The 24,773-nt window shown below is 60.9% G+C and overlaps 3 protein-coding genes across 11 annotated transcripts in view; 1 reads left to right on the top strand and 2 right to left on the bottom strand.

Moving 5' to 3' along the window:
• The window catches only part of TXNRD2 (thioredoxin reductase 2), a 29,209-nt gene extending 19,537 nt beyond the window's left edge, over positions 1-9,672 (bottom strand). The window contains exons 1-8 of one of the 2 annotated variants that reach the window (XM_043901020.1): positions 9,594-9,672; positions 7,802-7,867; positions 4,594-4,650; positions 4,314-4,455; positions 3,861-3,935; positions 3,062-3,140; positions 2,608-2,670; positions 1,639-1,709 (exon numbers count right to left, since the gene is read on the bottom strand). In XM_043901020.1, the coding sequence (XP_043756955.1) occupies positions 1,639-1,709; positions 2,608-2,670; positions 3,062-3,140; positions 3,861-3,935; positions 4,314-4,455; positions 4,594-4,650; positions 7,802-7,867; positions 9,594-9,663 (623 nt within the window). In that variant the 5' untranslated portion in view covers positions 9,664-9,672. Of the gene's footprint in view, positions 1-1,638; positions 1,710-2,607; positions 2,671-3,061; positions 3,141-3,860; positions 3,936-4,313; positions 4,456-4,593; positions 4,651-7,801; positions 7,868-9,326; positions 9,550-9,593 lie in introns of those variants that run through there. The other variant, XM_043901021.1, reaches the window with a different exon arrangement.
• COMT (catechol-O-methyltransferase) lies at positions 9,654-24,165 on the top strand. Of its 2 annotated transcripts, none has more exons than XM_043901022.1 (5): positions 9,654-9,730; positions 19,075-19,366; positions 20,046-20,239; positions 20,441-20,572; positions 22,529-24,165. In XM_043901022.1, the coding sequence occupies exons 2-5, from the start codon at positions 19,075-19,077 to the stop codon at positions 22,772-22,774; spliced, it is 864 nt and encodes a 287-aa protein (XP_043756957.1). In that variant the 5' UTR covers positions 9,654-9,730; the 3' UTR covers positions 22,775-24,165. The 2 variants fall into 2 exon arrangements, with proteins under 2 accessions (XP_043756957.1, XP_043756958.1); XM_043901023.1 differs by lacking the exon at positions 9,654-9,730 and adding an exon at positions 11,780-12,172.
• The window catches only part of ARVCF (ARVCF delta catenin family member), a 30,465-nt gene continuing 29,786 nt past the window's right edge, over positions 24,095-24,773 (bottom strand). For 4 of the 7 annotated variants that reach the window (XM_043901012.1, XM_043901013.1, XM_043901017.1 and 1 more), the window contains one exon: positions 24,587-24,728. Coding sequence is in view for 3 of the 7 variants with exons in the window: in XM_043901014.1 (XP_043756949.1) it covers positions 24,702-24,728 (27 nt within the window). In the remaining 4 variants the exon portion in view is untranslated. Of the gene's footprint in view, positions 24,729-24,773 lie in introns of all 7 variants that reach the window. The other 3 variants (XM_043901014.1, XM_043901015.1, XM_043901019.1) reach the window with 1 other exon arrangement.

Raw genomic sequence — 24,773 nt, 5'->3', positions numbered from 1 at the left:
TCACAGACACACACATTCACTGACACAGATCCACAGTCTCACTGACACACACATACAAAGCCACACACATTCACACTCACAGCCACACATTCATTTTAAACAGCTAGTAAATACCAAGGATGACATAATAGCAAATGTGAAAGAAATCAGACCACATTTAACCTACTAGTCAGAGATAAGAGAATTAGCCCAGATACTATGGAGTAAACAGATAATGTGGTAAATGTGACATAAAATTAAATCCTACCTCCAGGTGGATGCGCCCGGCACAGCTGGAGCCTGTGGAGGTGGCTGCCGGGTGACCCGGGCTGCAGATGGGAGCAGCCGAGTGGCCCCGCCTAGTGGGGGAGGCCTGGTCCCTTCGGCCCACGAGACAACGCCCACCCGGGACCGCGGGTCTTGACTAGACACAGCCCCGGCCATGCACACGGCACGGGAGAAGCCAGGGACGGTCGGGACCCACAGGTCGGGCTTCCCTGCAGCCAGTCCAACCAGGGAAGAGAAAGGGGGCTGGGGGGTCTCAGGAGCCCCTCGCGAGGGGCTGCACCTGGGCCTGTAAGGACGCCTCGTGAGGCCAGGACAGCGAGGACATGCAGAGCGCACGGCCCGGCACACACACACGCTCATGTGCTCACACACAGGCGCGCACACACATGTTCACAAACATGATCACACACAGGCACACACGTGTTCACGCACATGTTCACACCAGGCACACATACACGTGCTCACACACAGGAACACACACACATGCTCACACACATGCTTGCATACAGGCACACACACGTGCTCACACATGTGCTCTTACACATACACAGGTGTTTACACACATGCTCACACACAGGCACACAAGCTCACATGCTCACACACATGCTCACACCCTCACGTACTCACACACCGGTGCACACAAACATGTTCACACACATGCTCACACACAGGCACACATGCTCACATGTTCCCAAACAGCTTGCACACAGGCACACATGCTCACATCTTCACAAACACATGCTCGCACACAGGCACAAACACTCACATGTTTACACACATGCTTACACACAGACACACACGCTCATATGTCCACAAACACATGCTCGCACACAGGCACAAATACATGCTCACACACATGCACAAACACACACGTGCTCACACCTATGCTTGTACACAGGCACACACATGCTTGCACACAGGCACACCCCCAGAAACAGACCCCTGCACCCGGCAGGCCTCGGGCAGCAGGCCTCCCCAGCCTGGCGCTGTGATGGCTGAGCCTCTGCCGCCCTCTGGTGGCCTGTCTGGTCCCTGCGAACACAGGTCCCCAAGATACCCGGAAGCAGTGCCCAGAGCTGGACCCCAGGCTGGGAGTGAGCCGGGCCCCTGGGCCCTGCCGATCTCAGGGGCGCCCAAGACACTCAGGGGGCAGTTGAAAGCGGGACATCTGATCGGGGCTGGAGAGGGGCCAGGCTCCCCCCGGTGGGCCCGAAGGCCACAGGAACCCTGGTGAACATCAGGGCTGCGGACAACAGCCTGGAACACCGGCCGCAGGCCCGGCTTTCTGCCTTCTCTCGGTGAGAAGGAACACAGGCTACCCGCCCGCCCTGTGCACAGAGGAGCAGGCCCCGGACACCCCTCAGGCCTTACGTTTTTCCAGGGGCTTCCTTCAGCCAGAAGAGGTCATCACTTGTGATCCCGTATTCCAAGGCACCTTCAATCTGTCTGGGAGAAGGGTCGACGTGAGGCGGCGTCTCTGGCTGCTAGGGTGCCCACAGAGGACGCTGGCTCACAGACACGACTCGGCCAGAACCACCGGCCGCGTGGGGCTGCCCCTCCCCAGGAGCGGCTCTGGGACGGGGGCCGGGGGGCCGCAGCCTCTTCCTCCAGCTCTCCAGGATCCCCAGATCAGATCCCAGGGCTGGGGGCAGGAGGGGCATGGCCAGGCGGGCCGGTTCCCAGGGTGCCGGGCTGAAGACTGGGCGGTCCCCGAGGGACAGTGTGGTGGGCCCCGCGCCCGGGGGCCGTGCAGGTCACGCCACGCCCCAGCAGGTGGGGGACATGGGACGCGTGCCCTCCCCGTGGCCCTCGGGAGTCAGAAGCGCTGGAGAGAGGAAATGGATTCCAAACAGTTTACGGTTCCAATTGGCAAAAAAAAATAAAGTTTTGTTAAGTTTGCTCAAGGGAGACCGAAAGGTCTGGGTAATACAGGGGCCAGAACACAGGCAGACTTGGCCAGCAGCAGGGTGGGTGGCCAGCGAGTGGCCTCCCCAGGACCTGTGGCTCCCACGTTGACCCCCAAAGCCCTTCAGGGGGCAGCGGGGTGGGAGCAGGCCAGTCCCCACGTGGGCAGCTGGGCAGCCGAGCTGATCGCTGGGTCCCGGGAGCCGACCATGGCCATCAGGGACTTTGAAAGCAGCCTTCGCGGGCCCGGCTGTGGGGAAGGGTCACTGACGGTCACTGCTTGGGCCCTGCCTGTGTGGTCACTTGGACAAGGGCCCGCCCCCCTTCAGAGGCCTATCCCGAGCCACCAGTCACAGCCGCCAGGTCCCCCGCCCTGGAGGCGGCTCTCGCTGGGCGGACCACAGGGGTTGGGGCAAGGGCTCAGGGGACACTCACGTGCGTAGGGTACCGCGGCCGCCCTCCGGTGGCGATGACGATGTGCTCGGCCGAAAGCAGAGTCTGGGAAGAAACCAAGAAAGCTGCGGTCACCCAGGCACCCCACGGGCACCTCGCGAGGGCTCCACTGTGTCCCGGTCACGCTGCTGCCCTGCGGCGGCCCTGAGAGGGGTCTGAGCACTGGCAGGACAGCCTCCCAGTTTATACAGCCTCCCCGGTGGGAAGGTCTCCAGAATCCCACAAGGCCATGCCAGGCTGGCCGCCGGAGACGCGGGCAGCCTGGCGTGGCCGCTTCCTCTGTCACAGAGGACTGGACTGGCCTCGGCCCTAGAGGGATGTCCTGTCAATCCCAGTGGCACCGATTGCAAGGGACAATGCAGAGGCTGCGCGAACCCGGGCGCTGCCCACCCAGACCACAGACTGGCCCCTGGGAGCCCAGGAGGTGGATGCTCACCTCCTCCCCACCTTTGGAGACACCACAAACTGTGCGCGCATTGACAAAGCTGGCCTTGACGTTAAAATACTTGACTTTCCTGCAAAATAAAACCAGGATACTCAAATGTGACCTTGGGCCACCCACGGCTCAGGAATGGGGAGGGCGCGGCTGCCATGTCCCCAGGTCTCACCAGGTCTCCCCAGACACAGGGACCACAGCCGCCACGCGGGGATGCCCTGAGGCCCAGCGCAGCCCTGGCATGTGGGGACAGAGGCGGCCAGGCTTCTGCTGAGCTCAGTCCTGCCACCTGGAAACGTTCCCCAGGAAGAGGAGGCCCCCACGTGCACCCAGTCCTGTCCCCCCAACACCCACTGACGTCCCGCTGCCAAGGAAGGGGGCCAGCAGGCAGGGGCCGTGTGGCCAGGCCCTGGGAGGGGTGAGAGGTGCCTGGTGCCCAGAAGCTGGCTTTTTTTTAAAAAATACTTCCAAATGGTGCTGTGTCTTTTTTTTTTTTAATTTTTTATTTTATTTATTTATTTATTTTTATTAGTTGGAGGCTAATTACTTCACATGGTGCTGTGTCTTTACTTTTCAAATATTTACTTATTTATTCGGCTGTGCTGGGTCTCAGCTGCAGCGTGCAGGGTCTAGTTCCCCGACCAGGGATGGAACCCGGGCTCCCGCGTTGGAAGCGTGGAGTCCGCCGCTCGACCAGAGCGAAGTCCTGACGACCAGGCTTTCTCTGTGGCTCTCCCCTCCTCCCTCGCCTGGGGAGTCAACACCCACGACCGCCCAGGGCCCGGCGCGGCAGCGGTACCTGTCCTGCAGCTGGACGCGGTGGCCCCAGTTCAGGGACTTCACGTGGTTCTGAACGGCGTCCGCCATTGTCGCCCTGGTGACACATGCAGTGCGCGGCTGAACGGCCGCACGGTTCAGGGGTGGGTCCCGCCAGGACGGGGCTGCGAAGGGCCCTTCGCAGGCACACTCGGGGGCCAGGCGCTTCTCAAGGTGGCAGGGGTGGAGGCCGTCCCCGGGCCAGGCGAGGGTCTCCCAACTGGGGGGCCCTGGGTGGACCACCTGCCACCTGCCGGGCCTGGCACCCCGAGGGGGTTCCTGGGCACCGTGGGGTGCAGCAGGGCCCAGGCCCCACCCAGGGGGTGGGCAGCCTCCCCCACCCACCCCAGGAGACAACCAGAAACCTGGCCCAGACGTGGGGGTGGAGGGGCTGCCTGGGGGCTGCAGGGACCCTGGTCCCCCCGTCGCCCCTCACCAGTCATGTGGGGCCTGGGCCACGGCCCAGCCATAGCAGGGAGCGTCGCGGATCATGCCCCCCAGCAGCGCGGCCTGGTGCATCAGCTTCTTGGGGATGCAGCCAACGTTTACGCAAGTACCGCCGAGGCCCCACCTGGTGCCTGGGGGGCAGGGGGAGCTCGGGTGAGCCGTCGCCCTGCTGACCCCAACTCCGCCGGGCAGCGGGCTGGGCTCAGCCCCTCGGGACTGATGCCCGTCCACAGCCCCTGGGGCACGCGGCGCCGCCAGGGCTGGCCTACCTCGGGGGGAAGGCTCCACGTAGTCCAGCACGGCCACCTTCTTCCCCAGCTGGGCAGCTAAGGACAAGGACCGGGCAAGTGAGCACGCTGGGGACTCGGGGGCCCAGGAGCCTCTGCCCTCAGCCACGCTGCTCGTGGACAGGCACCCGGACTCTCCCTGACTGCCCACCAGGGCAGCGCGGCCCAGCCCAGCCTGCCACCCTGCTCCAGGGCCAGCTGAGGCCCGGGACACCGCAGACAGGCCCCCGGCCCCCAGGCCCCCCTCGCTCCCCGCTTCCCCGGACACCACAGGGGGTCCCCGTCCACCTGCTCAGGGCCCCCAGCTGGGCATTGTTGCCTCTTCTCAGGAAAGCGAAGCTCGGGGGTCAGATGGCAGGTCAGCTGGGCCTTGAGCCGGGGAGCAGGACCGGACCTCACTCTGCACCCCCGACTGGAGCCCACCCTGCCCCACGCCCTACCCCCAACCCCCACCCCCGTCTGCAGGGTCCCCCCAGTTGCGAGCCCCATGTTCTAAGCCCAGGGACAACTGCAGGCTTCCCGCCGGCCAGCCCCAGGCCCCGGACCTGCAACCCGTTTCACTCATGGCTACCACGATCAGAAGCAAGTGTACAAGTCTTCATCAACAAAACCACTTCATTCAAGGATGACCGATGGGACCCTGGAGCTGGATTTAAGGGCTGCAGCCAAACTCCTCAGACACAACCACAGCCAGCTCCTGGGTCTGACCAGGATGGGGCAATGGGGACGAGTCACTCTCCTGCTCAAAACAACCAAAAATACTGACAAAATGTGCAAAATAGTGGTTTCGAGAAACTGAACAGAAGAAAACAAAGACCAGTGATCTCTGGGAGGCAGGAGCGGGCAGATGTGAACCCCAGGAATGGGGGGTCCCTAGGACCCAGCCCGGGAGGGGCCGGGCATTCCCGAGAGGAGGTGGGGTGGAAGTGCTGCCCAGCCTCCTGGAGTGGTGGGTGGGCTCAGGAAGGTCATGTCTTCAAGTAGTCAGGCTGAGACTGGGCCCAGCACCAGGCCCGCCTAACAGACCTCACGCAGAAGATTCGAAAAGACCAGGCTGTCCCTACCTACATCCCAGAACACGCTCTGACACATTTCTAGGAGTACAAAAGGACCCAGGACCCAGCAAACGAAAGTTAAAGAGTGTAAGTCACTCCATCGTGTCCGACCCTTTGTGACCCCATGGACTGTAGCTCACCAGGCTCCTCTGTCCATGGGATTCTCCAGGCAAGAATACTGGAGTGGGTTGCCATGCCCTCCTCCAGGGGATCTTCCCGGCCCAGGGATCAAACCCAGGTCTCCTGCACTGCAGGCAGACTCTTTACCAGGTGAAGCCAGTGAGGTACAGTCCAAAGTGTCTGGCGCTCTAACAAAAATTACCCGGCACACAAAGGAGCAACCAGTCCATGAAGCAGACCAAGAACCAACAGTGATGCCAGGATCAGCAGAAAAGAAAGCAAAGCAGGCGTTACAACCGTGCTCCACGTGTGTGAAGAGCTAAGAAGCCATGTGAAAGACAAAAAAAAGTGCCCACGTCAAACTGTAGAGATGAACCTGCACCAAGCGGCAGGAAGTCCAAAACGGGGGGATCTGTGTGCACATGCGGCTAACGCAGTTTGCTGGGCAGCGGGAACAAACACAACATTGTAAAGCAACTGTGCTCCAATAAAAATACTTTAAAAAAACCTGCACCGAGTGGGGTTCATGGGGGAGTAGACATCACAGACTCTTTTATCAGGGAACCTGCAAACGGGAATAGAACCTATCCACAACGGAGAGAGCTGGGCAAGTTCTGAGACAAGCCTGAGCAGCTGACGCATGTGGAACTAATGTCGCCCACGTGAAGGAGTGACCGATGGTTGAACAGTATCATGGATCAATGAAAACTATGACCCAGGGGTTTCCCCACCCTTTTTGGCACCAGGGGCTGGTTCTGTGGAAGACAATTTTTCCATGGATGGTGTGGGGGGGATGGTTTCGGGACGATCCGAGCCCATCACATTTATGGGTACTTTATTTCTATTGCCATGACATCAGCTCCACCTCAGGCATTAGGGCCCAGAGGACGGAGACCCCTGATCCACAGACCCACGGAGCTCGATGAACACCGGCAGGAAGAGAATTTGGCAGGCACCAAGGCATGCAATCGTTAAACTGCTCAAAAGTAACGGAAAGAGAAAACCCTAAAAGCGAGCAGAGGAGAGAGACACACAACAGAGGAACAAAGAAAGATAAAATGGCAGATTTCTCATCAGAGTCGATGCCGGCGCGCAGACAGCGCAGTCCTATGGCCCTTTGTGAGTCAACATGTGGGCATGGGGTGAAGTCCTCGTCACCTCTGGGTTGGGGAACCCACCTCTCCAAGCCACGGTCCCCCTTCTGGTGACCCTCTCCCAGTGGAGAAGAATCTACGCATGCCCTAGAACCCACGCAGCACAAGCGAAGAAGCGGCCGCAGTGAGAAGCCCCTCAGCAAAGAGCAGGCCTGCTCGCTGCAACCAGGGAAAGCCCAGCAACAGAGACCGGCACAAACGAAAAACAACAGAAAATAAACTTGGTGGTGACGGTTGCACAACTCTGCGAATGCAAAATCCACCACATCAGGCGGTTTAAACGAGTGATATACACAATGTGTGACTTACATCTCAACAGAGCGGTCTGAAAAACACGAGACCCTCAGGGGTAAAACTGACATAAGACGTGAAAGACCTGTTTATCAAACTGGCAAAACACCGCTGAAAGAAATGAAAAATACCTAAACGGGAGGGACACCACATGACCCAGCTGTTCCACTTTTAGGCAATCCTCCAGCAGACTCACAGCATGCATCCACACAGAGACACGCACACACACAAATGTTTCCAACAGCCCCAAAACGGGAAACCACAGGTGAGACGGACACACAGTCCACGCAGCCGCGTGAGGAGGCGAGACTCCGGATACACACGCCACAACGCGGATGACCTCCACGAAACGGGGCCTGTGGGAGAGGCCCGGAAGTAAGGATACTCGAAGCACGAGTCCATTGAGACGAAATTTCAGAAAATGCAACGTGATCTACAGCGAGACAAAGCGGGTCACCGGCTGCCTGGGGAGGGGGGCCAGGCCCGTGGCAGAGAGCACGCATGCGGGATGCAGCCCCAGCCCCCGGAGGCCCCGCCGTGCCAGCCGCATGCGGGACGCGGGACACGCACCTTCCTTGGCACAGGCCAAGCCGCCGGATCCACCGCCGATCACCAGGAGGTCGTAGCATTGCCGCCCTGCGGGGGTGAGGCGGGCGTCAGAAGGAAGGACCAGGACCAGCCGTGGGGGGGCGCCACCGGGAGGCGGCCCGTGTTCCAGGGCAGTCCCGCAGTCACACTCGGCCCTGTGATGGTCTGGGCTGACCACGTGTCCCCCACCACGCACTGACCCCCGCCACCCACATCAAGAAAGCAAGTGAGCCACCCTGAGCTCAATGTCACCCGACATCCTGGCAGAAGTGGGTGGGAAAGTTTCTCTCGAGTAAACCCGTCCGGCGGCGCGGCTTGGCCGCTCCGAGTGCCCATAGGGCCTGGGGGGGCAGCGGCTCTGGAGGCCGCTTGCAGCCCCCACCCCTGCCCCTGGCGGACCGGCCGCCCCGTCTTCTCCCGCAGAAGGCCCCGTCTCTGCAGATGCTGCCACAGAAAGCAGCCCAGAGACAGCGGAACTGGGGTCCACAAGGGAGGGCGGAGGACAGGGGTGTCCTCAGGGGTGGCCAGCTCCGAGCCGGGAACCCCCGGCACCAGGCCTTGGCCCACCGCCTGTGGACAGAAACAAGATCGGCACGAGCCCAGTTGCTCTCTCCTCTCCCCTGCTCAGGGAGACACGGACCGGGAAGAGGTCCCTACCGTCCATGGCCGGGGCCAGCCCCTCCCGCTGCACCGCAGGCTGCCTGCGGCGACTTCCTGGCCCACAGAGCCCCTCCGCCAGCCGACTCTCCCTGCCCACGCGAACAGATGGCGCAAGGACAGTGGGCTTATCTCTGATGGTCCGCTCTCCCCACGGGGCACACCCAGCAGCCCCCTCCGTCTGATAAGCGGGGAGGCGGCAGGCCGCCAGGCCTTCGTAGGCCCCACTGTGGGAAACCGCCTGTAATACCTGCGGGGCCTGGGTGGCCTGTCTGCAAGGAAGGAGGGCACTGCCCTCAAAGTGCCCACTGGGCATGCACCCGTGTGCTCCAGGGCTCCCCAGGGCACCTCACAGCCTGGCCCCTCTTCTCACCCTGCAAGGTCTGTCACCCTGTGTCCTGAGCCCTCCCTCGCCTGGTATTCTGCTCATCCCTGCACTCGGGGCCTGCACGGGGCCAGCAGAGCCCCCAGGAGCAGCCCCCTGCCCTGCCTAACAAGCCATGACCGCCTGGCCGCCTCCCTAGCCCCACGCCCAAGGCCAGGCGACAGACCGCGGCTAGGGGCGGTGCTCCGCCCACGGTGCCTTCTCCTGAAGGGGCCCGCCCAGCCCTGCCCGCGGGATCCCCCCAGGGCAGGGATGTGCTGAGAGAGGTCGGGGTGCGTGGTGCCTGCGAGGCCACCTCTGGGGGTCCCCTGCCCGACCCCTGCTCAGGACCCTGGAGGCGGCCCCTGCCCCTGCTTGTGGCCTTGGGGACACTGTCCGGGTGGGCCCAGGACCCCTGGCCATCCAGGGGGTCCGCAGTGTCGGCTCCCTCCCCCAGGGCGCCCCAGCACAGCGCAGAGCGCCCACCAGCAGAGGCGGCAGGGCCCCTCCTGAGTCCCGCACGTGCAGGTGCTGAGCACATGCTCTGTGGGCTGCCTGGCCTTGGGGAGGAGCGGGGAGACCTGGCCGGCGGTCCCCGCACCTGCTGAGCCGGGAGGTGACCCACCCCCACCACGATCGGCACCGCGGTTAACGCAGCCGGGGGGATCGCCGCTCCACGCCCGGCCGCGGCCCGCCCCCGCGCGACCCCCGCGCAGCCCCGGTCCCACGCGGTCCCGGCCCGCGCCCGCTGACCTGCGGCGCCCCGCGCCCCGCCCAGCGCGCGGCCCCGGAAACGCGCGGCCGCTCCGCGCAGCGCCGCCATCGCCGCCCCGGGGGCCTCGGGCCGGGCTGCCCGCCGCGCTGCCTGCGCCGGCGACCGCGGACCCGAGGTGGGTGCGCGCGCGGCCGAGCCCGGAGCCGGGCCGCCCGCGGGATTCGCGCGGGGCCGGAGTCCCACCTGGAGCCGGAGCCATGGATGAGGGGGCGTGTAGGACCCGGGGGAAGGATCCTCCCGGGACGCGGGCTCCAACCTGGGGTGGGGGCTCCGACCTGGGGTGGGGGCTCCGACCTGGATGGGGGCTCTGACCTGGGGTGGGGGGCCCTGGACCTGGATTGGGGGGCTGTGACCTGGGGTGGGGCTGCGACTTGCGGTGAGGGTCTCAGGACCTGGGGGTGCAGTCTCCAGAGGAGGGGGTGTTTAACCTGGGCTGGGGATCCCCAGACCTATGGTGGAGAGGCTTCCAGAACTGGAGTGGGTCTCCGGACATGAGGTGGCTTCCCCAGACCTTAATTGGGGGGCAGGTGCCGGGGGGGTGGGGGGGGGGGTGGGGGGGGGTGGTTGCCCCAGACCCGGGCTGGGGGCTCTGACCTGGTCAGGAGCCTCTGACCCGGGCTGGGGGCTCTGTTGAGGTGGCAGCGGAGACACCAGGCTGGTGGAGGGAAGGGAGCGGTGCTGCAGAAGGTTCCCTTTGGCACTGCGGGGCGAGGGTGGGGGGTGCACACTGCAGGGCTCTGGGACCCGGACTCCCAGGTCGTGGTTTCTGGGAGAGTGTGAACATGGGACCAGGCTGCAGAGTAGGGTCTGAGCACCTCGGGTCCCTGGGGAGGGAGCACTCCGGGGCCCAGGCGAGGGCTCAGCCGTCTCCCCGTCCTGCCGGCAGGTTGGAGCCTCCTGGGCCTTCCCGTTTTGTGAAAGTGGCGGCCTCCCCAGGAAGAAGCCTGGGCCCCTCAGCCCGCTGCCATCTTTGAAGTTTGACCAGCAGCTTCCTTTGGGCTTGTTGGGTCAGATAGACACGACACGGTACCGGACTGGCTCAGGGGCCGCTGGGCCTTTGAAAGGGAAAATGCGGGTGGGGTGTCGGGGCCCAAGGGAGTCAGAGAGGCACGGGTCCCTGGGACCCCCAGTTGAGCTTGCCCGCTGGACCTGGCCTCTTGCCCTCCTGCAGAGCTGGGCGGTGTTGCTGGACATGTCGCTTCTTCCGGAAGCTGTGAGCTTGTTGGGAGGACACCTTGTGGGGCTGGGGTGTTGTAGGGACGTGGCCTCGAGCCGTGACACATAGTCAGCTCTTTGTTCCAGTCTTTGCATGAGGCCTCGTGGCTGGGTCTGGCAGGGACCGAGTCTCCTTGGTGGATGATCGGAGGCCACAGTAACCCGGGGTTTTGAGCCTTGAGGGAGATCAGTTGAGAAGATTTTAGAGGTCGAGTTCTCAGGTCTCTTGATGGTGACGTGAGGCCGTGATGGCCTTCTGCTGGATTTCTCCAGTTTCCGTGTGATTGAACGTTTGTGGAGACATCAGGGTTGCGTGGCAAGGCCACTTAGGTCTGGAGCAGAGCTCAGGAGATGCAGGCACCATGTGGCTCGTGCAGTGGCCCGCATCTGAAGTTCCCGCCGCCGTGTCTCCCTTCGACGTGCAGGGCTCTGTCAGACAGGGAGGACACGGGCAGTGACAGGACTGAGCCCCAGGCCAGGAGGGACAGAGGAAAATGGGAAAAACTGACGTTTGGAGCATTATACCAGATATTGAGTAAACGGGAAGGACTGAGGATCCGGCGATGACGAAACATGCAAGCGGGCTGTGCAGCCCGACGTGCAGGTGGTGATAAAACCTCGAACGCATCGACTGGGCAGGACTGGACTCTGATGACCCACAAGGTGTATTGTTTTCTCTACTGAGACAGAATTTCTCTCTGTGGTCACTTCCATTTTTGATCAGTGGTAAACTGAAGAGTATTCATGTTTACAAAATAGTTCTGTTCTCCCTTTTTGTTGTTCGGTCACTAAGTCATGTCCGACTCTTTGCGACCCCGTGGACTGCAGTGTGCCAGGCCTCCCTGTCCATCACCAACACCTGGAGTTTGCTCAAACTCATGTCCATTGAGTCGGTGATGCCATCCAACCATCTCGTCCTCTGTCACAACACAGGAGTTGTGAGTTATGTTTTATTTGGCACAAAATGAGGACCATAGCCTGGAAGACAGTATTTCAGACAGCTCGAGAAGGTGCTCGAAAGAGGAAGGGGAGAGGTCAGTGTACATGTGATTTTGACGAAGGGGAGTATTTGCAGTCAGCCACGTCTGTTTGCAGAAGGTTTCTGGTCACAAGGAGCAGCTGTTGCCAGGAAGCAATCCAGTGCTTTTCTAGATGTGAGACGGTGCCAGCACTGGGCTCGTAAAATCAGTTCCTGAGAATAACTGACTCTCTGAAGACCTGTCCTGCCGGTTCTCCCTGAGCACCGAGGGCCTCGTCTCCGGTCCCCACCCTGAACTCCTTCGGGGGTGCTGGAGGTCAGCAGCTGCAGGGGCACGTGACTTAATCCTTGTGGAGGCAGACGGTGAGTTTGTAGTTGACAAGGATTTGTCTCCCTCTTTTTTTTTTTTTTTGACTTTTTATGGGTCTTCATTGCTGCGTGGGCTTTTGCTGGTTGCGGCGAGCGGGGGCTACTCTTGGGTCTGGTGCACGGGCCTCTCATTGCAGAGCGCGGGCTCGAGGGCGCACGGGCTTGGTTGCTCCGCACAACGTGGGATCTTCCCGGGTCAGGGGTCATACCCGTGTCTTCTGCATTGGCAGGCAGATTCTCTACCCTTGAGCCACCAGGGGAACTGTGTCTCCCTTTATTATTTTGCTTGAGGACAAAAATGACTCTCCTTCCTCAGCAAAAACGTATTCCACATTCTCTGCGTGCTTTTCGCATAAGAACATATCTTCGTTTTCCTGCCTTGTGGACAAAGTTGTTTTCCTTTGTTCGGACTAGTAGTAGTTTTATCCTCATGTGTTGATTGAAGTTTGTAACCATTAGCAGCCTTTATTTTATAGAGAGAACAAGGAAGTAGACAACTGCAAATTATCTGTCTTATCCCAGTATTTTGTAGCAGATGAGCAAATTTTGTGAAGATAGGCTTGCATAATCTGTAAGGTTGGAGGAGGACATGGCAGCCCACTCCAGTGCGCGTCTGGAGAGTCCCATGGACAGAGGAGCCTGGCGGGCTGCAATCCACGGGGTCGCACAGAGTCGGACACAACAGAGCAACCAACACTTTCACCTTCAAATGTCTTTAGCTTCTTTGTTATATAAACATCAGAAGCCAAAGTATAGAAACTTAAACTCATGCCATCTTAATCATGAGTGTTTCAGCACTTTATCTTATATAGAAGTTATACAGATATTCAGTGACGTTAGGGAAATTTAAATGGAGGTTGTCTTGTTCAGGCTTCAGGAGTAGGGGAGCAGGCCTCTGACTGACCTCTGACCCTTCCTGGACCACCTGCCCGCAGGCACATCGGTCCTACCGGCAAGGCAGGCAGCACTGATAAGAACGGGACTGGGTCTTGGAATTTCTTAAGCCCCTGTGGACCCAGCCAGCCCCCTGAGGTCTAAGGAATCTTAGGACTCACAAGGCGAAACAAACAGCATTGTGAAACTTAAACCACAACTGCAATTTTTTTGTGCACAAACCGATGATACTATCAGTTTGCTGCCTGGGATTTTAAGTGGGAGCCCCCAAAGCTGCAATTTGAAGTCTCGCCCGTGCGTTGGATGCACCACCCAGGATCTTCCCCTCTGGGACTCCAGACTGCTGTGACGTGGGATTTCCCCACACTGTTAAAGTCTGGGTGTAGATGTCGGCTCAGTTTGGTGGTGTATGCACTATTACTTCTCTCTTACTTCTTTTTTCCTAATGACTGTATTTGGGGATGTTTAAAAAACTGTCTTATTTACTTTCGGCTGAGCTGGGTCTTGTGGCCGTGCCTTCCCCAGGGACAGCGAGTGGGCGCTGCTCCCTAGCTGGGGAGCACAGGTTGCTCATTGCGGTGGTTCCCTGTTGCAGAGGACACGCGGGCTTCAGTAGCCGCTCATGCAGGGTCAGCTGCTCCCCGGCACGTGGAGTCTTCCCGCACGAGGCATCAAACCTGTGTCCCCTGCATTTGCAGGCGGATTCGTAACCACTGGGCCAAGAGGCAAGTCCCTGGATATTGAGGTTAAGTTTGGATAATCTTCTGTTAAAAAGTGAAATTGTTTGTTTGTGTGTAACGAGTGCTTTCTCTTCTTGACGAATGCCTCAAACCTAAAATGAAAGGAAAGCTTTTGGTAAAACAATGGGATGTCTATTGTTTAACTTAACTTGGTAGAACTCTTAAGGTTTCAAGTTACCAAAAAGATTTTGGAAACTGCTTTTAGGCAGACTGAAACACAATCATTATGGAAAGAAAGTTTGTCCGAATAGTGACTGGAGAGTTTCCGTGGTGGTCCAGTGGCTAACACTCTGCGCTCCCAATGCAGGGGGCCCGGGTTTGATCCCTGGTCGGGGAGCTGGATCCCAAACGCTGCAACTAAGACCTGGTGCAGCCAAATACATAAAAGAATATTAAAAGAGAGAGAGAGAATAGTGACTGGATTTGATTAAAATCAAATTTATAACCTTTAATGTCTAATCAATACAATACTAGCTTATTTGACTAGTCAACCAAGGAGATTTAAGTGTGTTGCAATGTATGTAATGTTGACAACTCTAAAGAGACACCTATTTTATGAGATGAACACTATTAAGCTGATTTTATTTAGCAAAGATTTACCCAAGTACATGAACTATAAAAACAGTTGAGTTGGTGCTTGTATCTCTGGGAGCTTAGGAAGGTTTACTTTACGTAAGTGCCTGTTCCTCTGGAAGCCCGTCAGGATAGAGTCCCTGGAAGGCATTGCAGAACTTGATCTGGTCATACCATCTGGAGGTGGGGAAGGAGCGTATGTATATTAAAAAAACACAATTGTACATAAAAATTTATGCCTAGCTATGCATCAGTCATAAACACAGTTACATAAAACCCACTAGTTTATGTAAGAGTTGGACTGTGTCTTTGCTTCTTTTGGTATCTTAATCTGAATCGTGTTGTAGCAAGTGGGGCAGGTTGACACCCGTGCGGTGTGACTCCTGAAAGCCCCTCTGGACCCTGATGTATCATCTCAGGGAGGCACAGACTAAATGCTTCCAATTCACTGTTCTTTTTCCTTTTCAGCATCAGGTAGTTGCTTCTGGGGGATCCCTGAGTCCCTGGAGAGGTGCCAGGGGGCCCAAGGTTTCAGGGGCTGGGGGAATTGAGGGGCCGGGGAGGAGGGCGGAGGAGTCAGGGGCTGGGGGAGGAGGGCGTGGTGGGCCGGCGGCCTGGCAGCCCCTGAGGCCCACGTGCTCCGGCGCTGACCGGGAGGAAGTGGATGGAGCCAGCTGGGTGGAGCCAGCCGGGCGGCTCCTGTCCGCGAGGCTGCTGGGACCCCCCAGCCCTAGGAGCAGAGCTGTCCTGTCTGTGGTCTGCGGGTCCGGAGCCAGAATCACACGGGACAGGAGACGAGGACACAGCCCCCCGGGACTCTGTGTCCTACGCCGTCCCCCACGCCACCCAAGCACAGAGGCCCCGGCCCAGGTGCATCGCTAGTTCGGGCAGCTGCCAGGTTTCCCCTTCGTGAGGATTCGGGGCTGCCTGCCCCTCTTGCCCCCCACTGCCCCCCTGCGCACTCAGGCCTGCCTTTCTCGGGGAGGCGGGGCTGGGCTGTATGACTCCTGGCGCGGAGCCCCCCACCCCTGACACGCGGAGTCCTAGCAGATTCAGCACCAAGGGACTGAAGAGTCTGTGGGTAGTCTGCAGCCCCTGCCTGGGCCTGAGGGGGCCGGGCCGTGGCCGGCATCTCCATCAGCCCCTTGGGGGTTATCGGGAGGAGCGTAGGGGGCGATCCCAGGTGATGGAGGGTCTGGCTTGGGGTTGCAAGGAGAACAATTAAGAATGGGCTTATAATAAGGAAGCTTTGGGGGTGGGCTGTGGCTGCTGTTGTGAGAGGTTTGTGCTCCATCTCTAGGGCACGGGGAACACACACCGGCCTGGGGAGGAAGCGGGGAACTGGACAGCCTTCCCCTCCTCCCAGAGGGGGTGAGTGTGTGCCTCCCGGTGGGGTGGGGCAGGTGCCCAGGCTCAGGGGGCAGGCCCGCAGGCAGGCAGATTGGGAGCTGGGCTGGTTTTTCTGGATCCTGCTTCCCAGTGGGGGTGCCATGTTCCTTTTTCTTTTGGGAACAGAGAGGACTAGAAACAGGGTTGCTTGTTTTCTTGGTTTTCCACCGTTTTTGATGCAGTGAAACATGCAGAAGTTGAAATTTACCACTCTAAGCACGTGCACGCGTACAGTTGGGTAGCATCGAGCGTCCACGTGGCTGTGTAGCTGTTGCTGCTGTCTTCAGAGCTCCCGCCCCGCCCCAGGCAGAAGTTCTGCCCCCTTCAGCAGTGACCCCGTGGCCCCCAGCCCCTGGCAGCCTCTGTTCTCTGTCCTGTCTCTGTGAGCTTGCTCTTGTGCGCGTTTCATCCGGGTGTGATCATTCAGAATTGATCCTCACGCGTCCAGCTCATCCCACTGAGCGTGACGTCCCCCTGGTCCCTCCGTGAAGTCACAGGTGTCCGCACGTCCCTCCCAGTGGGACAGGGTCAGGGTGCAGTCATCTTAGTGTGACTAAGGGATGCCCCAGTGTGCGGAGAGACCACACCTCCTCTGTCCGTGGGCCGTGTCCCCTCGCGGCCACTGTGCCTCACACTGTCCTGAACGTGGGTGGACAAATATGAGTTCAAGCCGCTGCTCTCGGGTGTCTTGGGTCCACTCCCAGAGGTGGAATTGCTGGGTCATGTGGTAACTCTGTATTTACCTTTCTGAGGAACCGCCAACTGTTTTCCACAGCAGCTGCTCTGTCTTGGGTTCCCACCAGCCGTGCTTGAGTTTCCGATTTCTCCGTGGCCCCGCTAGCACGGGGCGGGTCATCCCAGGGGTGTGAAGTGGTGCCTTGAAGCTTTGATCAGACTTCCCAAGTGATGTGCTTCCTGGTCACTGGTGTGTCTTCTTTAGGGAAATGTCTGTTAATGTCCTCTGTCCCGTTTCTAACTGGGTTGTTTCTGAGTTGTAGGAATTCTTATATATATTTAGGATTTTAAACCCTCATCAGATAGGTGGTTTGCAGATATTTTCTCCACCCCCTGGGTTGTCCTTTGCTCTCTTCATGGTGTCCTTTGATGCACAGAGCTTTAATTTTGGTGAAATTCTATTTTTCTTCTGTTGCCTGTGCTTCTGGTGTCGTGTCTAAGAATGCATGGCCAAATTCAAGGTCATGAAGAGTTACTCCCGTGTTTTCTTCTACGAGTTTTATGGTTTTATTTCTTAAAATTAGGTTCTGGACGCGTGTGGAGCACACGGAAGCAGGGGATGCGTGTGGGATACGCGAAGCAGGGGGTCTGAAGGTGCTGCTCCGCCACCAGCCCTCACCTCTGGCCAGTGGCTCCTTCGTCCTCCTCTCAGGGCAGCGGGGCCCTTCAGCCTCCCGGGGCCCAGAGCCACGCAGGGCGGCGGGAACCTCAGGCCACCGCCGGGGGAACCGAGCGACCTCACTGTGGCCCTTCCAAAGGGCAGAGCCATGGGCGCTCCAGTACTGGGACCCGCAGCACAAGGGGCCCCGCGGGTTGTCTCCCCGAGGAGGGGTCTGCCCAGCCCTGACTGGTGGGCTTCCTCCCAGCATGTCTGCCTGGTTCCGTTGGTGGGTATGTTCTTGGTACCCCGCACCGCGTGAAGCTCCCGGCAGACCTGGGCCGTTAGGCGGCTGACTCCTCGCCCAATTTTTATATAGTTCAGATGTTGTGGGAATTACAAGCTATCCTTCACAACTCCAGGGTCAACCAAGGACTTTGGTATTTAAATGGAATACTACTTTTTATTTTTTTTATATTTATATTTATGTGTAACATTGATTAGTTTTTTTTCATCAACCCAGAGAATACATCAGAGTGGCCCAGCCTCTCTGCACTGCTGCTGAACACAGTCATGATAAAGTCACACAGGTGTGTGGTTGGGGCTCCTGAGCTGGCAGAATGGAGCCCAGTGGGCAGTGCTGGCCACTGCAGGCCATGCGCCCCTGTTGTGTTTGTCACCCGTCCCGGAAGTGCAGTTGGCCCCACCCCACCCACCTCCAGATTCCCCCCACCTGCCTCCGGCCCCGTGGCGCACCTGCTGGCCTGGCCAGTGTCGCGGGGACCAGGGAGACTGCCGTGGTGTCCCGGGCTGGAGGGATATTCCAAGCGGCGTCTTGCTGCCTGTCTGCTCTCCCCTGAGGGCAGGGCCGGCCTGCGGCAGGCCCCTGTGCCTGGGCGCTGGTCCCTGTCAAGCTGTGGTTCCTGATTAACTGCTTACAGGCAGAAGAACTCGGCACAAGCTCTGGGGAGCTCAGAGGAGGGGCGTGGGGCGTGGGGTGTGGCCGTAGGGGAGGCGGGTCAGGTGGGGCCCTGACCTGCGGACCACATGCTCGCTGTGCCTGGTGTAAATAGGCCACACAGGCGAGACCACTCGGAAGTCTGGGTGTCTGCGCTGCCCTCTTCCCTCCCTGCCCTGCCTGCCAAGACCCTCATCGTGGTCCAGTCTGCTGGAGCTCTGAGCTGTCCAGGAAGAGGCGGTCACCCCTCCAAGACCCTCAGCCTGCCTGTTCTCCCACGTGCCTTTCCCAGCAGGCACTTCGGGGGGAGCCGGTCCTGTGTGGCCCCTCCCTGTGCGTGATCCGCAAGTGACCACAGCCCTGCTGGAAGCTTCCCACGCTTTCCCACTTTAAGGCCTCTGCCCTGTGCGGGCTCAACCTGGCTGTGTCTCAGGGACCCCGCTACCCGCCCAAAGGGTCGCCTGCCAGGGGGAGGGAGGGCCAGTCTCGCTTCCATTGTGGTGCAGGCAGGCAGCAGGGTAGGCATCCTCCTCGCGGGACAGACTGCCCCCGTGTGGAACAGCCGGCTTGGGGCTGCCTGTGTCCGTCCCCGGAAGCTCTCGGGCCACACGAGCTCCCGGGCTGTCCCCAGTGTGTGCCCCAGGGGGCTCTGCGTGCGGTTGGCCGCCCCTGTGGGGAGTGTCCAGCCTCAGGCCAGCCGTGCTCCGGGCTGCACGAGACCCCGTCTCTCCACCCAGGGCAGAGTCCCTGGGGGACGTGGTTTGCAGGTGGGCGGGGCCCCGGCCGTCTCCCCCGAGTCTGGCCACCGGGCACGGGACTGGCCTCTCACGGGGCTGAAGCTCCCGGGTGGGTCAGCCAGGCGGGCCGGTCACTAACACCGTGATGACCGCGTGCTCCCACGGGTCCTGCGGGCGGCGGGGCCTCGCAGAGCCCGCAAGGCCCGCCCCGCCTCTCGCGCCACCGCAGACGCTGGAGGCCCCGCCCTGAAGCCCCGGCCCTCTCCCCGCAGATGCTGGAGGCCCCGCCCCTGCTGCTGGCCGCTGGTGCCGTAGGCCTGGCCCTGCTCGCACTGCGGTGGCTGGCCCCACTGGACCTGCGGCTCTTCGGCTTGGCCTTTATCGGCTGGAACGAGTTCATCGTGAACCCCGTCCGCAACCTCCTCATGGGCAGCAGCAAGGAGCAGCGCATCCTGCAGCACGTGCTGCAGCACGCGGTGGCCGGGGACCCGCAGAGCGTGGTGGCCGCCATCGACCGCTACAGCTCGGAGAAGGAGTGGGCCATGCACGTGGGCGATAAGAAAGGTGGGTGGCGGGGCGGCTCGGGCGCAGGTCCGGCGGGAGGACCGCCTTAGGGGAAGCCCCGACCCCCACTCCCGGAGGTGCCGCCAGGGAGCCCCGGCCAGGGCTGGAGGGGGAGGGGACGGGAACAACAGAGCCATTGCATGGTTTCGTCGCTCGCAGCCGCCGGGTAGAGCCAGGTGCCCCCCAGGGCGGGCCATGGGTACCCTCGGTGTCCCGGCTGGTCCCAGGGTCCATGGAGACTCTTGGACTGAGTCCTGCGGGGGCGCCAGGCCTCGCCCCGCCTCCGGGGCCGCCTCCCGACCTTTGGACTCCAGCTGGGGGCCCAGGCAGGCGATGCGTGATCACCCCCCCCAGCCCCGCCCCGAGTCAGGGCAGCCAGCGGTCCAGCAGCCTTGAACCTTCCGACTGTGTCCAGCTGAAGGGAGCGGGGCAGGCTCTCTGTGCAGCCCGGGGAGGGAGTGGGGTGGGGCTTCCACGGAGGGCGGCTCTGGGTGGTGCCAGGCTGAGGGCAGCGGGGAATGCTGGGAGGGGAGAACCAGCGCGTGCAGAAGCATAGGGGCCTGGGGGTGGGAGCTGGGGCTGAGCGCGGTGGGGCCTGTGGCTGGCCGGAGGGTGCTGGGCCAGCTCGGGGCGGGGGGGTGGGAAACCCCCTGCTCACCATCCCTCCCTCCCCTCCCAGGCCAGATCGTGGACAGCGTGCTGAGGGAGCAGCAGCCGTCAGTGCTGCTGGAGCTAGGCGCCTACTGCGGCTACTCGGCAGTGCGAATGGCCCGCCTGCTGCTGCCTGGCGCCCGACTGCTCACCATCGAACTTAACCCCGAATATGCGGCCATCACCCAGCAGATGGTGGAGTTTGCAGGCCTGCAGGACAAGGTGCGGCATTGTCCCTGAGTTGGCGGATGTGGGCACAGGTTCCGGGGGCAGGAAGGCTGGGGTCACATCCCAGCGGCTCCAGGCCATGCTTACCAGCTGGCCAGCAGCCCCATCCGCAGAGCGGGAGACTCCCGGAGGTGGGGCAGAGCGGGGACCCGTCTCCCGGAACTGCCAGGCTCACTGGGTGGGGGTCTGTTCCAGGTGACCGTTGTTCTTGGAGCGTCCCAGGACATCATCCCCCAGCTGAAGAAGAAATATGATGTGGACACTCTGGACATGGTCTTTATCGACCACTGGAAGGACCGCTACCTGCCAGACACGCTTCTCCTCGAGGTGAGCCCTGTGCATGCTGGCTGGGTCGGGCCCTGTGGAGGGTGGCCGGGGAGCCATGGGCTGGCCTGTGTGCAGTCAGGACACAGAGGGAAGTGGGGGCCTGGGCCAGGGCGGGCGGGCCTCGGGGAGCACATCTGGATGGCCTGCATCAGTAGAGAGCAGCAGATACCACCCTTGGAAGTGGAGGTGTTAGCTGCTCAGTCGTGTCCGACTCTTTGTGACCCCATGGACTTTACCTGCCGGGCTCCTCTGTCCATGGGATTCTCCAGGGGATCTTCCTGACCTGGGGATTGAACCCGGGTTTCCTGCACTGCGGCTTGGTTCTTTGCCATCTGAACCACCAGGGAAGCCCTGCTGCCCTTGGCAAGTAGGAGCCTAATAGCTTTCTCAGTGCCGCTTGTTCATGGCTACTCATTATCTCAAGAGAAGGAAGGTGTGTTCTGCAGCTGGCCCTGCCTTGTCCTGGCCACACCGCCTCGCTCAGGCGAGGGGCTGGCAGGGCAGGCGGCCTTCGTCCCCATCGCTCAGGCCTCTCCACGGGCTGCTTGGTGTCCTTACAGCAGGGTGGCCGGAGACGGAGGGGGAGGTCTGGCACCCTCGTGACCTGAAGCCGCACCCGGGGCGGAAGGAGCGGGGGTCAGGAACAGGGGACACCACTCTGGTCCTCTGAGTGCCGGCACACGGCCTGGGTCAGACACTCCAGGGCTCCATCCCCGCGCGGACGGCCGGCATTTGCATCCTCTCCTCCGAGGCTGACCCATGGGTTCAGTGCCTATGTGCTGAGCCCCGGCTCAAGTTGAGCGTTTCCTCCCAGGGTTGAGCAGGCCGGGCCGCTGCTCCCAGCGGCCCTTCCTCATCAGTGTCACGGGGAAGTTCCTTTTTTAGGAGAAATGCTCCACGATTCAGAGGCCCACTTTTTTCACATTCTGGCTCATGGGTTGTCCCAACCTCACGGACCTCTACAGCTGTGTTTTCCACACCAGTCTCAGGGCCCAGGGACAGAAGGGAGGCAGCCACCACCAGGAAGATTTGAGGGCTGCACCCACTCCAGTGGCCCCCGTGTTCCTAAGTCACCAGGGGTTGCCCGTCCATCCCTGGGGTTCCACTGGCAACTTAAGACACGCCTGGGGCCTCTTGCTTGACTTTACCTTCCTTTTGGGGGATTGTTTTTTTTTTTTCCCACTTTAATGATCATGTAGAGAAAGCTCTGATCTAGCGTAGCAGCTGGGCTGTCCCTTCACGCCTTCCTCAGGGAAACATTTCCTCTTTCTTTTTGATGTAACCTAAGCAGGGCTTCCCTGGTGGTTCAAATGATAAAAAATCTGCCTGCAATGTGGGAGAACTGGATTCCATCCCAGGGTCAGAAAGATGCCCTGGAGGAGGGCATGGCAACACACTCCAGTTTCTTGCCTGGAGAATCCCATGGACAGAGGAGCCTGGCAGGCTACAGTCCTTGGGGTCGCAGAGAGTTGGACACGACTGAGCAAGTTTCACACACACCAAGCAGCTCCTCCTCCGGCTCAGAGAGACTGGGGGTGAGGTTGGTGGGCACAGAAGTGCAGCTGCCCCTCCCTCTGTAGAGCCAGGCCTGACATGTTGGCCAACTGCCCAGGTGTTGGTGGAGACTAGGGTGCCTCAGGGTGGACCTGAGGGGCAGGCTTGTGGGTGTGGAGGTCTGCCCCCCAGCCCTGCAGGGTCCCCCTGGTGGGACCCTACTGAACCTCCAGTGACCGATGCCAGCAGCCCCCGCACAGGTCACCAGGCATCTCGTTGACCCAGAGGAGCCCGTGTTCCTGGCACCCACTGGCCGCAATCCGGGCCCCGCCATCTACACTCTCACGTCCCCCAGCGTGCAGTGAGCCCCTGCTGTGTGCCACGCTCTGTCCTAGGGCTTGAGGGTCCCCCTGCCCGCTCAGGCCGCCCTCACGCCCTCCAGCCATCTGTCTGTCCCCACAGGAGTGCGGCCTGCTGCGGAAGGGGACAGTGTTGCTGGCTGACAACGTCATCTTTCCTGGGGCGCCTGACTTTCTGGAGTATGTGCGCGGGAGCAGCTGCTTTGCGTGCTCACACTTCAGCTCGTACCTGGAGTACTCCAAGGTGGTAGACGGCCTGGAGAAGGTCGTCTACAAGGGCCCGGGCAGCCCTGTGCAGGATCCCCCGCCACTCCCGGCCCTGAAGGGTGAGGCAGCCCCAGCCCTGTAGCGCTGGCCTGTCCTCAGGCCAGCAGCCCCGTGGCCGCCTCTCGTCAGCTCCAGGCTGTCACGCTGGCCTGCCCCGAGCATGCCCAGCTCCCCTTCCAGAATCGTGGCAGTACATCTAGAAGGTGCCTGCCTGTGAAGACCAGCTAGGCAAGCAGTGCGCGTGACAGTGTCGCGTGCACACACACACACACACACACACGTGCGGTGTCACACACTCACAGCGTCTCAGCCTCACCATCTCACACACATACTCTCTCCCCCGACCTGGCCCTCCTCCCATTCTCTCCCCCCTCTCTGTCTCTCTCCCCCCACCCATCTCTGTCCTCTCTCCCCCCACCCCTCTCTCTCCTCTCTCCCCCCACTCTGTCTCTCTCCTCTCTCCGCCTCCCTCCTTCCCTCTCTGTCCCCCTCCACAGTCCGCCCTCTGCGGGCGGGCACCTGCGCTCTGCCATCACCAGGTGGCAGCAGTGCCTCAGTGATCATCCGCCCCCCCCCCCCCCCGCCGCCCCGCACCACCCCCAAAACACACCCTCCTTTCGCCTGCTTTTTAAGAATGAAATGCAACTTTTCTACAATCAGCCGCTACCAATCTCACAGACTAACACCCTGTTTAGAAGACAGTGAGGTAGAAATTAAGGACCTGATTCTTTAGGTGAGACAGAACCCGAGTGCTGCTCCGTTTGCCCCCATGTCCCAGCTTCGCACCAGGCACCTGCCGCTCCCCTCGGCCGCTGCAGACAGCCCCACGGGGCTGTCTGCGGGCCGGGCTGAGCCCCACTGGGGACCCAGGTGACCCGCAGGCCGCTCTGAGCAACCAGTGCTGGGCCAGGTCCGGAATGCCCAGCACCCGGCCTCTCGGGCCTGGTGTGGCTCTGGGCGAACTGCGTCCCCGTCCCACTCGGCCTGGTCTGGGGACGAGATGGCGCAGTCGGAGCAGCTGCTGTGCTTCTGTGGCGGCCCAGCTGCCCGTGACGACGTGGTCGGCCGGCGCCCACTCACGTCCACAGGCGCCCGTGGCCCCGACGCTGGCCCTCCAGCCCCAAGGCCCTCAAGTGGCCGGCTGGACCTCTGGCCGCCTCAGAGGCTCTCCCGGGTCCCTCACCCCGAGATCACCCCTTCTGGCCAAGTCCGCCTGTGCCCAAGACCAGCCACAGACGTCGGGGCCCTGCTAACTACCCGGGATCGAGCCCACACACTGTGTGTAGAGAGGAGCCACATGGGGGACACATCCCGGGGGCCTGGATGCAGTGGACCCCCACGGCGGCCAGCAAACAACAGGGGAGTGGCTTGCGGACGGAGACAGACATGGGAAGTTCCTTTGTTGCTTTTTATAATTTTTAATTTTTCTTACAAAATTTAGATGTTTACCAATACAGTCTTAGTTTGGTTTTATTAATGTTTTTTATCAGTGTTTTTCTGGTTTTTAAGTCACAAATAGCAGGCACTCAACAGCAGTCCCCCACTGCTGCCAAAGGCCAGTCCCAGAGCTGTTACTCGAGGGCTGCAGTGCCCAGGGAGGGGCTCCAGGCATGGCGGGTGGGCGGGGCACGTGCAGCCAGCCCCTGCTCGCTGCCTCCAGGATCTCTGTGCGGGCTGTCCCCCAGCGCTGCCCCCACTCAGGGCCCAGGGAAGCCCCTGCAGCCTTGGGGCCAGACTCCCTGCCCTGAGCCCCCTCCTCGCCCGTCCGCATTCCTTGGGGGGCCCCGCTGGCCCCAGAGCAATGCCGGGTGCCCTGGCCTGGGCCTCCCGGGCGTGCACTGCACACAGCACCATGTCAGGAAGCTAACTCGCCTGGGAGTTAGGAGCGGGGAGCCAGGGCCGGAGGGGGAGGCGCCACCCGCCCTGCCACCAGAGGGCTTCCAGCTCCACAGCAGGGTCTGCACGGGCACCCAGAGGCCCCTTCCCGTGGTCTCTTCAGAGGTCAGACCCTAAGAGCAAACGGCCGGGCCCAGGCCCTGCGGACAGAAAGGGGAAGCCTGAGCAGCCCTGGGGATGGCCAC

Source organism: Cervus elaphus, chromosome 5, assembly GCF_910594005.1.
Source record: "Cervus elaphus chromosome 5, mCerEla1.1, whole genome shotgun sequence".
Classification (NCBI taxonomy): Eukaryota; Metazoa; Chordata; class Mammalia; order Artiodactyla; family Cervidae; genus Cervus; species Cervus elaphus.
This window is presented reverse-complemented; position numbering and strand designations above follow the sequence as displayed.

Bases quoted from the DNA above. Each gene is read 5' to 3' on its own strand.
- COMT (XM_043901022.1), top strand. From the start codon at position 19,075: ATGCTGGAGGCCCCGCCCCTGCTGCTGGCCGCTGGTGCCGTAGGCCTG. The intron at 19,367-20,045 runs GTGGGTGGCGGG...CTCCCCTCCCAG, and splicing joins GCACGTGGGCGATAAGAAAG to GCCAGATCGTGGACAGCGTG. The intron at 20,240-20,440 runs GTGCGGCATTGT...GGTCTGTTCCAG, and splicing joins TTGCAGGCCTGCAGGACAAG to GTGACCGTTGTTCTTGGAGC.